This window comes from Schistocerca serialis, chromosome 8 (assembly GCF_023864345.2).
Source record: "Schistocerca serialis cubense isolate TAMUIC-IGC-003099 chromosome 8, iqSchSeri2.2, whole genome shotgun sequence".
NCBI lineage: Eukaryota > Metazoa > Arthropoda > Insecta > Orthoptera > Acrididae > Schistocerca > Schistocerca serialis.
The window spans coordinates 304,534,288-304,548,980 of record NC_064645.1 but is presented as its reverse complement, the minus strand read 5'-3'; the positions used below and the strand labels follow the sequence as shown (position 1 = coordinate 304,548,980).

Sequence of the window (14,693 nt, the reverse complement as noted above, 5' to 3'; positions counted from 1 at the left end):
AACGCACTAAGTTGCGACAGGCACAATTAAAAGACCCTTACACATACGTTTTTGCCCACAAGCAAGCACACCTCATGCACACATGGCCTCCAACTCAGGCGGCTCTGGCCCGAGTGTGTGTGAGGTGTGCTTGTGTGAGTGAATGAATGGTGTGTGTTTCTCTTTTTCCAACGAAGGCTGTGGGCGAAAGCTTATGGGGCTGTTGTTAGGAACTGAGCATGTTGCAGTTACTTGTGAATCCTGCCACTGAAAGGCCCATAGTTACAGTTTCTTTACTAATAAATTTTTTTACTAAAATTGTAATGCCTAGATAAGTTTTGGAAACCCTGTGTATATCTAAATTCGAGTTTGTGTCCTTGAGAATTATAAGTGGTTAACCTTAAATCTTGATGTGTTATGTCTGAGAGAGGGATTATAATTTAAAATAATTCTGATAAAATACAATTATCGCTTTTTGTGTCCTGAAAATCTGTGCACTTATTTTTACGAATTTTATGTAATAGTGGCATTGATATTGGCTTTATAATGAGACGTGATTTCTCAGCCCTATAGGGTATTCTCATATACAGTGTGTTTCAAATTGATTAATTTTATTTAATGGGCTATATTTTCAGCAGAAATGAAGATAAAAACTTGGGTAAATTTTTACTTACTCATCAAAGCTAAAAGTTAACCTTTGCACCTTTTGTAAATGTGATTGCCCCGGTAGTCGTCTCTGTAGTGGAACTACATTGTGTGCCTACTCATTTGTTATACTTTGTGCATTGAGTCAGGATGGCAGTAACACAGTGGCAAGCAGTGCTTTGTGTTCACTGTTTCAACAGGTGCAGTTCAGTTAAAACTACATGTTGTGATTTTCATCGAGAGCACCACACTGCACCTCTTGCAGCTCAAAGCTTTAATACAGCCATTAGCAGTTTCAAGACATTAGCAGTTCCAAATTCACAGGCCAGCTTCATCTTTGCATTCAAGATGTAAAGCGTAGCCCACAGAAGTCTACTCATTGTACTCATCGAGAGTTAGGCATTCCTCGTGCATCTGTCTGGCATGTTTTGCAGCAACGTTTGTGTTTCAAACCATACGGGATTCAGTCACTATAGGCTCTTTGTTATGATGATAAACAACAATCTGTAGAATTTTGTGATTTCATTATGGTCATGGAGATGGAAGACAATGACTCTGTTTCAAGTTTAGCATTTAGTGTTGAGACCATGTTCCATTTAAATGGGGAAGTGGGCCACCACAACAAAAGAATTCGGAGAACACGGCAGCCAAATACCATAGTAGAGCTAGAGGAAATGCTCTTCAAAGGTGCATGTATTTTATGCAGTTTCCCAGAAATCAATTTATGTTGTGACCTTTTTTGCGGGAAGGGGCAGTTACTTGAATCATTTGTCAGAATTTGCTGGAGATCTAGCGTTTTCCACGTTTGCGAGAAAGTGTCAAAAACAGCATTTTTCAACAGAATGGATGTCCATTGCACCGGCTCCTTTATGTAAAGATCGCTTCTTAATGGTGAGATGTCTCGACAGTGAATTGCCCATAAGAACTGTGTGGATCTCAGATTACACCATCTTCCTCCAAGGCAATCTGATCTGACGGTCTGGAATTGATTGTGGTGAGGGTTTGTGAAAGACTCTATATGCCTCCCCTTCCAACAACTTTGTGTGAACTGCAATGCTGTATAGCAGTGATTGCAATAACTTCAGATGTGCTGGAAAAAGTATGGGATAAGTTTGACTATCACATGGATGTTCATCAAGCATGTGGTGGAGAATTCATTGAACTTTGGGAAAAGTGAACCATAAATCTGATACCAAAAGTAACGGTGAAATGCATCCCAAAGTTATATGTGCATGCATGTAAGATCTAAACACTTGTAAAATAACATGGTTCTTTTGAAAATAAAAAAAATTGTCGTCCAATGCATAAGATAAAATGTTTCCGAAATTCGATCTTCATTCGTGTAGATGTTATAGTCTTGTGAAATTGGATGAATCTTTTGGATGAATCCTGTATTTCATTTCTACTTGGTGAAAAATTCCTGTCACTGTAACTAATGTTGCTAAAGCACCCTACTCTATTGGCAGTGGACTGCGAGGTATCTTAGCCAGTGAGTGCATTGGTGCTGCGATTGTGCACAGAGATTTGGTTTAAGAGGCATGGGATTAAAATCCTTGTCTGGCCATTCTGGTTTCATTGCTTTCAGTATCTTCTATCAGGAGAGGTGGCTGGTTGGTTCCCCTCTTCTATCCATACCTGAGTTAATGACCTTGGGTCAACTATAACTTTTCTTTGTAGATAGATTATTCGAACCATGACTGTGTGGGATACAGAAGGCTCCATGTGTGTTTGGGGGGGGGGGGGGGAGGCTGCAGTTTGCTGTACATCATCAAGTGAGGGCACGTGCACTCATCTTCTTATGGAGGCTCTGTCCAGAAGCACACAAATGCAACAGAGTTATTTCTAAACGGGTGACAATAGCGTGTGTCCAGAGCCCATCCTTGGAATCGATCTGTGATCTTTTCCAATTTTGATAGGGAGCATCGGTGTTGCTGCCAGGTGTCACTGTGACAAGGATAAAGCCAAAGTTTGTAGCTAATTAAGTCCGCCACCATGCTGTGGCCGTGCTGTCAGAAATAGTTCTTGTTATTCGCTATATCAGAGTGCAGTAAATGTGGGGTTGTGGGCTTTACTTAATTGGAAGCCTGATGCCTATTAACAACATTATCCATTGTGCAAATAATTGTGGCACTTTTTGTCACATATACCCATAAGGATAAAACTGAAGATATAATATTTGTCTTCTCATATGTTGTGAGAAATTGTATGCTAAGATAATTTAATGCTTTGCTGTTGCAGATTTATCTTGTTGGCCAAAGCATGTATGATGACGTGATAGTCAGCATGCCAGTTGTACCCAGTGCAACATATTTGGCCCCATACACATTTATATTGAATCTCATGTAGGTTTTGTTTTGTTTGCTGAGACCGAGGTCAGACAGTTTCCTCAGTTTGGCAAAAGATACATTTAATGTTGTGTCTGTAGAACTCTTTTGATTCTTGAAGAAATACCGCCAAAACATCTGAAGAAACCTGTGATATTAGGTTGCCTTTGTTTATCCATTGGCTGGGTTTGTTTTCTCTGGTATGAATTTTGTTTTTGAGAATAGTCTTTCTGTTTGAAAATTGTTCTCAGCTGTGGAATCTCTGAAGGACTCTAGTCCAAAGACCACACGCTATGGCATGTTTATGGTGTGGTGCCATGAACAGGAAAAGTATCCATTTTTCTTTACCATTTAAAAGCAGTCCAACCAAGTATTAAGTTTATGATGGACATGGAAAATGAAACCTTACCCTTCCTGGGTATTTTGGCACAAAGGAAAGGGTATTCAATGTGGGGGTGTAGCATTTATTGCTAACTAACTTACACCAATTTTTGTTTCCAGGCAACAAATTGGTAGCACTCCACCCACACGCAAAACATGGTAGTGTACTATACACTCTGTTTCACAGACCAAGCGTGATATCCAATCCTGATAGCCTAGTGGGCAAGCTATTCTGAAAAATAAATTATCACACATTCTAGCAAAAATGCGTCCAGCCAAGGAAAGAAAGTGAAGGAACAAAGGAATCTCATTATCACACCATTTTTGCCGTAATTCAGCTGCAGACTTGAATGGTGTATGTTTAATAGATATGGTACTTCTATGGGGAGGAGATGGCAAATGATGTACTTGAGTTTGATATGCTGCTTAACAATTCATCTGTAGCATGGTGCTGTAATGAGCAAGCTATTCCTAAATATGCGAAGGTTCAACATCTCACAGTTTCTGTAGCCACAACTAGAATTAAGTGACTGGTAAGTGCAGACATATTGAAATAAAGGATAACAGTACGTGGCAGGAACTGGATGTGGCATCAAGATTATTGCTATTACATGTGGAGATATCATCAAATCTCTCAGTAATGTTCTGGAACTGGGTAGATAGCATTCCTAATGCACTAGGCAGTTAGACAGAACAGTTGGCAGACTATAGCCTATGAAGAACTCACAAGATTGGGGTACCACTTCGCCTCATTTGAAGTAACATTATTGGGAGTACTTACCTGTTTTGTAGCTTAACATCTTACTTCATTATTGGGACTATTCATTGGCAAATACGACCACCACATCTGTAATTCAGTAGAACCATTTGGAACTCATTGGGAGCAAGTTTGAGTAGGAGATTATAGTGCTTTTTAAACACTTGCCAACTTCAACATATTTTGTAAGTGACAAGTACTTTGAACAAGTAGATGAGGTTGATCTGGGGAGCCCCCTGTCTTTCCTGGGGCCAACTATTTTGTGGTCTTTGAAGAGAAAGTGCTATAATGGCCAGTCTTACAAAACCTTCCTTCTTTTGGCGGTACATGGAACATCAGTGGCATGGTTCATGTAGCAGAAACACAACCCAAGTTTTTTCAACATGTAAATTCGCTCCATCTGAGTACCCAGAGCTGGAGAAAATTGCGCATAGCCTTCTTGAATGTTTGATACACAGGAAAGTGGACAGAATGCTGGGACACAGTCTGTGGCATAAGCCATCTCACACTGATTCAGATGTGCAGGCTACAAGTTATCACCACACTGCAAGACATGGTAATGTATTGTGCACTCTAGTTCGCAGACCGAAGGTCGCATCTGATTCTTATACCCTATCAGGTGAACTTCAGCATATGAAGACAATTTTCTTACGCAGATCAACTACTAAACAATACAGATTCATTGCAAATTCTTGTAGAAACAAGTTCAGTTGAGAGAAAAAGAAATCTTGGCTTTATTTCATACTTCAGTGGTATTACTTCAAGAATTCAAGGGATCCTCAACATACGTAGCATTAAATATTGTATCTCTTATCTTCCGAGGAGCTTGAGTTTTGTCAAAAATGATTTTGGCCTTAGGAAGGAAAGTATTTATGTGAATCCTTGCCAGTGTGGACTGTCATATATTAGCCAGATGTGTAGCAATATTTTGTTGAATGTCATACATGCTGATGAGTATTACACTTAACCTAAGGGTTGCATCATGTTGAGATTGCCACTGGTTGGAAACCTGAGCTTTCCATCAGAGACCATATAAATGTAAACAGTGTATAATCTTATCAATAGGGTCTCAGGACTCCAACTAAGTACAAATTATAACTTGGGAACTTGGCACTAGCTGTTAGGAAAGTTCTCACCTCGCTCTCAAATTATTCTCGGGACCAAGAGCTGAGTGAAACATGAAGTGGAAAGCTCTGAGATATCTAGCGAGTCATGGAACATATATCGGAAAGGCAGACTTGAAGCCATAGGAGGGTGAGTGTTCACTGCAGTTGACAAAAATATTGTCTCTATTGAGGTCAATTTTACAATCTGTTGTGATCAGCTAGTTTGGTAGCCCAGACACAATAGAAATATCATCAACCTTGTAGCTGCAAATAGGCCAGACCTTATCGACAATGTCAGTATAGAAACGGATATTGGCGACCATGATGTCATTATAACAACTACGGTTACAAAAGTTAATAAATCAGTTAAGAAGGCGAGGAGAGTTTTTCTGCTAAAAAGAGCATATAAGGAGTTGTTAGCATCTCACTTAGACAGAATTGACATAATTTAGTTCCAGTCAGACGGGCATAGAGGACGGCAAAGTTTAAGAAGATTGTAGAATGTGGTCTGGAGAATTAGGTGCCCAGTAAGTAGATTAAGAATGGGAAAGACCCATCATGGTTTAATAACGAGATTTGGATAATGCTGAGGAAGGAGAGCCTGTTGCAGTCTCGGTTCAAAAGAGAATGCGCAAATGGTGACCTACGTGTGAAGCATACAACTGCTATCACTGTCATACCTTTGCAAAAGATCTGGCAGAGAACACGAGAAAAATGCGGTCCTGTGTAAAATCAGTGAGTAGGTCTAAGGCTTCCAATCAGCCACTTGTTGACCAGCCTGGAGTGGCTGTTGAAGATAGTGAAACAAAATCTGAAGTTTGAAATTTCACATTCAAGAAATCGTTCACACAGGAGAATCGTACAAACAAACCATCGTTTGACCGACCGTTGAATAGACTCCCATATGGACAACATACTAATAAGCATCCCTGGCATGGAGGAACAATTGCAGGAGTTGAAACAAATAAGTCATCAGGTCCGGATGGAATCGCAGTTTGGTTTTTCAAAGAGTACTCTACAGAATTGGCCCCATACTTAGCTTGCATTTATCACGAATCTCTAGCCCAGCGCAAAATCCCAAATGACTGGAAAAAAGTGCAGGTGACTCTGTGTACAAGAAGGGCAAAAGAACAGACCCACAAAATTACAGACTGATATCTGTAACATCAGTTTACTGCAGAATCCTTGAAAAACAGTCCCAGTTCGAATATAATAAATTAAATTTTCTTAAGACCGAGAAGCTTACATCCACTTATCAGCACGGTTTTAGAAAGCGTCAGTTGTGTGACACTCAGATTGTCCTTTTCTCACGTGAGACACTGCAAACTATGGATGAGCCTGGTATGTTGTCCTTGACGGTGAGTGCGGTCAGAGACAAAGTTATTGTCAGGAGTGCCCCAGGTAAGTGTGATAGGACCGCTATTATTTTCTGTATACATAAATGATTTGGTGGACAGTGTGGGCAGCAATCTGCAGTTTTTTTCTGATGATACTGTGGTGTACTGTAAGGTGTCAAAGTTGAGTGACTGTAGGATGATACAAGATGACTCAGACAAAATTTCTTGGTGGTGTGATGACTGGCAGCTAGCTCTAAATGTAGAAAAATGTAAGTTAATGCAGATGAGTAGGAAAAACACACCCATAATGTTTGGATACAGCATTAGTAGTGTCCTGCCTAACAGAACCACGCCATTTAAATATCTAGGCATAACATTGGAAAGCAATATGAAATTGAAATGGAATGACCATGTGAGGATTGTTGTAAGAAAGGGGAATGGTTGACTTTGGTTTATTGGAGAATTCTAGAAAAGTGTAGTTCATATGAAGAGGAGACAGTATATAGGATGCTAGTGCAACGTGTTCTCGAGTACTGCTCGGGTGTTTGACAAAAGAAGACATTGAAGCAATTCAGAGGTGGGCTGCTAGATTTGTTACTGGTAGGTTTGAACAACATGCAAGTGTTATGGAGATACTTCAGGAACTCAAGAGGGAGTCCGTGGAGGGAGGGTGACAGTTTTTTTGAGGAAAACTATTAAGAAAATTTGGAGAACCGGCATTTGAAGCTGACTGCACAACGATTCTGTTGCTTCCAACATTGCATATAAGGACCACAAAGATAAGATACAAGAAGTTTGGGCTCGTGTGGAGGGATATAGACAGTTGTTTTTCCCTCAATCTATTTGCCAGTGGAATAGAAAGCGAAATGACTGATAGTGGTACAGGATACCATCCGTCATGCGCTGTGAGGTGGATTGCGGAATATTGATGTAGATGTAGCCGAGATGTAGAGGAAAGTAAGAATTGTAAAGTCGTTGCAGTTAGCTTAGTTTAAAAATATAATAATTAGTGAAACACATATTTGAAATTCACAGACAGTTGAACAATTTATCATTAATGTAATTGATGTGATGGATGATCTTATTCTCTGCTCAACATCTAAAATTCTGGAATCGAGTGAAATAAAGTTACCTTCATTTCCTGCGCCTTGTTAATTTTGTGTGATATGTAGTATAGTGACTGCCAAAAACCCAACTTTGCGGAAGCATTGAACATTGAATATTAATATGTTACAGTTATCCAAATACCATGAAGGTCTATACTGTAAATTTAATCTTCAATGGACTTTCACAAGCCAACTCAAGGAGATTTTTCTATGTGTAAAGAATTAAGTTCAGATGGAACTGTGGATGCAAATGGAGCATGAATCAGTGAAAATTGTTATTAAACACTGGAAAGTATTTTTTTTTTTTTTTTTGAATGATTTGATTAGCTTTGATTTTATACTGCAAGACATTAATTGATACTGCTTTCATTATTTTTATTTTCTGTAGTTGTAATTTTTTCTGAAAGTGTGTGTTTTCTGAAGTGTTGATTATCGCCTTGCCGTGAAAGATTCAATGCAGCAAACTGTTCAAAGATATCACATAAGTATGGTGCTTCAAACAAAACATTCAATTTCCACAAAGTTTTGGAGTACTGGTGCTTCTTTCTTCAAGATAAGTCTATTTTTTGTCATAGTTGGAACTTGCGAGATAATACATAATACATTGTCACAAGAGTAACATCATGAATGACAATAATGCAACAAAAAAGTGTGTTCTGCTTTCATTCCCTCACATAGTATTTTGAAATGTTTGTTTTCACTGGTTAAGTCTTTATACTGTACATTGTCCGTCCCAAAAGTTTCAGGTAGATTTTTTCAAGGAGATTTATTGATTTTCAATATACAAAACCATAGAAACATTAAAAATACGCTCATTCCACAACTGTAAATCACTGTCACTGCTTTGCTCAGTCTGCACATTCTCCTTGGAAGGTTTCATCATGAACCTCCTTAAGGTAGCATACTGAAGCCTCTTTTTCTCCTTCCTATAATATGTGGCGGCATCCCTTTGAACTTCTCTTCAAGAAGTCTGGTGGTACCACATCAAGGCTGTATGGGGGTTGTGGCAGCGTTTTCATACTGTTCCTAATGAGAGAGTCTTGCACAGTGAGGGCTCAGCACGCTGTCTAGATGCAAAACCCAACTGTTCGTGATGTCTTTCCTGACAATGTTTCACCGTGTCCCGGAACTGAATGAGGGCTTGAGCACAAAATGGACCCTTGAGGCAAACATACTGTGAATCACACCTTTGCAAGTCAGTGAGCCTTGCTTTAACCGTGGATTTGCTCATGCGGCCTGCTTCAGGCAAGGCGAATTTTTCGTGTGTTACTGGCTGCTTTTTATTTTTGATTCAGGAATGTACTCAAAAATCCCTTCTCATTGCTCTGTCCCAAAAATTAGGGTCACTTTTGAGGCATTCCAACAACTCGTGACATTCCAGCACACCAATTTTCTTCTCTTTTGCAACACTCTCGCAGCCACCTTTGCATGTATCTTTCTCATCCCTAATGTCTCTCTCAAAATGGAATAAACTTTAGATTTCAGCATATTACATTTCAGCGTATTACAATACTCTGCTAACATTATTTTGCTCATGCTTCTACCCTCATTCAAAGCTTTGTGTATTATCTCCACATTTTTGTGCCTTTGGAATGTCCACTGATATCTGAAGCACTCATTGTCATCAATGTTTTATTGGTCCTCATGAAATATCTGGTGCCCCTCATAATTCTTGGCTGTACATGGATTCTCCTTGAAGGCGTGCTGAATCAAGCCAACTGTCCCAGAGCTTGATTTTTTGAGGCTAATGTAAAATTTGATTGCATATCGCTGCTTTATTAACTATTGCAACTTGAAGCTTGATGCGTCACCAAAACACACATTTTCAGTGAAATGCGATTCTCACTCTCACTGCCCAGCGGTGACTGAACCAAGTCCCATTCGTTCAAGAGACCTCATCATTGTTCCCATCAAAAACAGTATCGCTGTAGCCCTTACGTATCGCTGGACAATTTTATTCTCGAAACTTTTGTGACAAACACTATATTTTTCGCAAGTTCAAAGACTAGATTCAGTTTGGGACTCAGATATTTTGATGTGAGTTGTTCTCGGTGAACGATGCAGTGGGTTCACCCTATATTATTGGAGAACTACTAATTCTTCCAGTTGCCGAAGGTATGGTGAATATCATGATCACCAACAATACTGTCAGTCACAGGATTCTGCACAGAGCAGAGAATCTCAATATATGAAAATGGATTTCGGTTGTAGCATGATTACAAGTATACAAATCTGATTTGTTATTTATGGGTATTAGATGGTAATACCTTTGTGTAACACTGTCTTCTTTATTAGAGTACCACTGTTTGAATTAAGACTCAAGATGCTGAACACATTTATGTTTGAAAAGTTTGGAGTGGACATAGTACATTGGTGTTGCCTACTGAAGGTGGTTGTTTGGTGTACAGCTGGTATGTAGGATTTCAGGATTACTCAAAACAGAGCTCAGGAGCTTGTGCTGATGTCCTCATGCATTCAGCAAAACTTGCTCTTCTTATGCTGCTGGTATCTGGAACCAGGAGGACCTTTTTTGAACTGCAGTTGCAAACACGACCAACACTTTACCACTACTGTGTTAGACAATTCTATGAAGAGACCCTGCAGCTTCCTATGGGCTTACTGTACAAATTAACTGAAATTCAGTTAATTGCTATAATTATTGTAACCATCATAAAATGTCCTCTGTTTTGCTAACTCAGTACAGTGAATGAAACAGTGGACAGTTTTTTCAAGTTAACACACAGTATTTAAGGTCTGAGCTGTTTTCTTGTTCAGCATGTGGTTCCTATTTTGACCAGTGCTTTGAACAATTGGCTTTGTTGCCCTCTATCAGCGACTCCTTTCAAACCTGTTTTCATGTTTTGCTGGTTTATTTCTGTGGGCAGTTACTCGACTGAAACTCAAAATTCAATTAATAAAAAATTATCCTTAATGTATGCAGCCATATGCATTGCCATGAAGCGCCAGCACTCCTTGCAAAATAAGTCCTAACTTATTGTGTTGCTGTTGATACAGCACTAGGCATATATTGACCCATCTTCTGGAAGTGTACTAATATAGAGCACTAGACATCTCAAAAGATTGTCTGCATGACCTTATCAGTGGATGCCTGTCTTGAATGTTTTCTTAACTGGTGACAATGGGTGATTTCATTCCATTCATTTTCTCTTAAATTCAAGTTTTTGATGTTGCCATCAAAACTAGTCCATTGTCAGATTTGGTTTAAGCCCGTTTAAAAAATGAAAATTAATAGCAGTTAATTTAATTGGATGGATAAAAAAAAATGTACTTGCCAATTGGTGGCAGGAGGAAACACACATAAAGGTTAAAGAAATGTGCGGGATTTCTAAGCCAGTGGCTCATTCTCCTGGCAGAAGGTTTGAAGGGGAAGGGAGGTGGGTGAAAGGAAACGACAGGTGAGGTTTAGGAAATGGGGAGAGTTCAGAAAAGTTGCCCAGAACCCCGGGTAACAGGAAACTTACCAGACGGGATGAGGAGGAAAGAGTTTAAGTCTTTCCTTGTCATTGTGTCTAGTAAATCTTCCCTGACCCAGGATTCTGGACCACTTTTCCGAACTCTGAATTCACCAGTCATCCCTCTTCAACCCTTCTCCCAGAAGTTCCATAACTCACACATTTCTTCAACCTTTACATGTTTTTTCTCCTGCCACCAATTGGTAAGTGGATTTTTTTATCTATCCAGTTATGTTATATTTTCAAAAACTGAGTTTTTTTATTGATAAATTAATGGTAAGAATCATATAGCTTCTGATTCTATTGTGAATTAATAATACTAATGAAAACAGTACGGTAACCTGCATTTTGTATATTTGTTATACAAATGCGAAGTTTTTGCTTTTGTGCTGAAATATTTATACTAATGTAAACAATAAGCCACTGTTTTGTATATATGGCATGAGGGAGATGACATGGTGTCAGTACTTGCAATATCGTGTGTGCATGTGTGTGTGTGTGTGTGTGTGTGTGTGTGTGTGTGTGTGTGTGTGGAGGGGGGGGGGGGGGGATAAATAATTTACAGAAAATTTAATATTGAATAATGGAAAAGAAAATGTAAATTATCCAGTAGTAGAGGCTAAAATCTTCTGGTTTAATACTGAGTGAGTCTTCAAGAAAATTTTCAGTTCCAATCAAATAACAGCAACAATTGTACTTTTACTTTTGATTACCATGACAGATTTTGGCCAACAAGGCAATTTTCAAGTATTTGTGAGTTTAGCATTTAAGTTAGCTTTGGTGGCTGAGACTGGTTGTGGTTGGTTGATTGGTTAGTTAATTTCATGTTTCATGGATCATTTGTACGGTAAATCATGATGTGGAATGAGTCATTTTACATTCTTATCACAAATTACTTCAAATATGTGTACATGCTGATCATTTGTGAATTTTTATTTAGTAGTAGTAGTAGTAGTAGTAGTAACAAAAGTAAATACAGATGTGAGTTAGTAATTGCTATCCGCCATATTTACACATTACAATAATAGAAATTCTTCTATGGAAGGGAAGGAGATGTCAAGGAAAAACTTCTTCAGTTTTTTTCAGATTTTACTTTGCTGTGTGTTTGTCAGACATTTTATATCACTGGGTAAGTGATCAAAAATTTTAGTTGTGGCATTGTCCATCACTTTTTGTGCTAAAGACAATCTTAACACAGAGTAATAAATGTAAATTTTTCTTCTGGTATTGTAACTACGTACACCATTGTTCCTCTTGACCTGCAGTGGGTTATTTTCAACAAAATTCATGAGGGAATAAATATACTCTGAAGAGTAGTGGAAATGCGTTTAGTCCTTAAAGAGATGTCTACAAGATGATCATGAGTGAGCACCACTTATTATTCTTACAGTACGTTTTTGACCATTGAAGACTTTCTTTCTTAAGAGATGAGTTAGCCCAGAACATTATTCCATATGACATTAATGAACGAAAATATGCAAAATGCATCAACTTTCTGATTTATCTCCCCCCAACATTTGCAATGATTCTAAGTGTGCATATTGTTTTAGGAGTCCCAAAATGTGCTTTTCCCAGTTTGAAAAAAAAAATTTGCAACTGGTGCTGTTATTTGATTCCAAGTAATTACTACAGTTGTGGACCCTGCACTGTCATGCAACACAAGCTATACAAAATTTTTCTGTGTTTATTATCTGGTCTATTGTGATTGAATTGTTCGAATATAACAAAAAAGAATTAAATACAATTTATGCTGTTTATACAAGAACTTAGGTTATCAACGCAACAAATGTGGTGGTGTCCTATTGACTGGGTTGAATCATTTCTTCGTCTCTGAAGTCAGCTTTCTTTGTTCAAATAGGAAAAAAAGCATTTGAATGTCCAATATGCAAGGAAACATTTGAGCATGTATTGGCATTGAAGGATCATGTACAGATTCATTCAACTGATGGCCTCTTTACCTGCCCGCACTGTAGTAAGGTAAGGACATATAATATGTTTGTAGAGAGATCACTTTAGTATGGCTGATATTTGTATTATGGGCATTAGGCCATGGTTCAAGCATAATTGTCTGCTAAGTGTTTCATCTTCCAGTGCTGGAGCAATCGTCAGAGGCTTTAATGACTCAGAAAGCAATTACAGATTCAAAAAAGCTCTGAATTGTTTATGTGCATCCATGCAACACTTTGTTTGTTATGTCATTAGACCAATGCATGCTATCGCTGATTTATCTGCCTTGCCCAGGTGACAATCACTGTTCTCCACTCCCTTCCCCGTAACAAGCTCAGTAGCATACATTGGTGCAATTCCATAATCTTAGGCAGCAGTTTGATGATGTCGTGAACCAACCATTGTGTGAATAAATATGAACAGTTTGGCTTGCTGAGTTTGGTTGAGTCAGTAACAGCTTTCTCACAGTTGTTAAAGACACTGATGATATCTCCAGTATTGGAAGATGAAACATTAGGCGGAGAATTATGCCTAGGACCACAGCCTAATGCCCATAATTCAAATATCAGCAATGTAGCAAATACCAGCCGTGAAAGCATGCATTCTGTGATCACATTAATAATTTTAGTCACTGTTGGGTATGATGATTGTGCCTGTGGTGTCCGTATAGTACTATACCAAAACTTTTAAAAAGTACCAAGTTAAGTGAAATATGTTAATAACTGTTTCAGGTTTTTGATGGTTATTGCTTGATCAGGAAACACATCCGTGCATTTCACAATGACCGCAAACATGTATGCATTTGCTGTGGCAAGCCATTCCCTACCCAGGATAAATTGCGCATGCATATGCTCAAGTTAGTATAAAGTCCTTCAGATTTCTAGGTAATGTGAAGAAATTAAATTGTAAGGCAGATTGAAATTAGTGTTGTATAAGAATTAAATAAAATTTTTCTATAGAAAACTTAATATTTTAGCTATTTCCAAGTCTACTGTAGTAAAGTGATGAATTGAGAAACTGTTGAATTGTAGTAATGGTAGATTGATGGTCGGAAAAATAGTTGGATATATTGATTATATTCTTGTGGATGAACAACTTATGAACTATAATTGTTGCAAATGTGGTTTTCCTTTCTCAACTGTATTTTATCTTCCTGCCCTCCCTCCCGCTCCCCCCCTCCCAAACGCCCCCCTCTCTCTCTCTCTCTCTCTCTCTCTCTCTCTCTCTCTCTCTGTGTGTGTTGTGTGTGTGTGTGTGTGTGTGTGTGTGTGTGTGTACTTTTGTTTGTATTAATTGCCATGACATTTATTCTGATAGGCACTCAGATCATCGAGAGTTTTTGTGTGCCAACTGTGGAAAGCAGTTCAAACGCAAGGACAAGTTGAAAGAACACATGAAACGTATGCATTCAGCAGAACGTGAACGACATTGTGAAAATGAACAGGAGGATAAAACTGCCAGTCTAAACAATATTAAGGAAAAGTCACTGATTATGGAATTAGCAGAGAAAGTTGCTGTTGATGCTTCGCTGCCAGGCCGGAAGAATGATGGGAGGTCACCATCACAGGTGGGCAATAATATTTTCAAATTTTTATTTTGCATGTAGGCAGATTCCAAAACAAAAGAACACTTTTTTAA

General features: G+C 38.6%; 1 protein-coding gene across 3 annotated transcripts in view; it reads left to right on the top strand.

The window, feature by feature from the left end:
- Window positions 1–14,693, top strand: part of LOC126416290 (zinc finger protein 836-like) — a 208,782-nt gene that overhangs the window by 126,025 nt on the left and 68,064 nt on the right. For all 3 annotated transcript variants that reach the window (XM_050083941.1, XM_050083942.1, XM_050083940.1), the window contains 3 exons: window positions 12,967–13,085; window positions 13,787–13,911; window positions 14,373–14,622. In XM_050083941.1, the coding sequence (XP_049939898.1) occupies window positions 12,967–13,085; window positions 13,787–13,911; window positions 14,373–14,622 (494 nt within the window). The remainder of the gene's footprint in view (window positions 1–12,966; window positions 13,086–13,786; window positions 13,912–14,372; window positions 14,623–14,693) is intronic.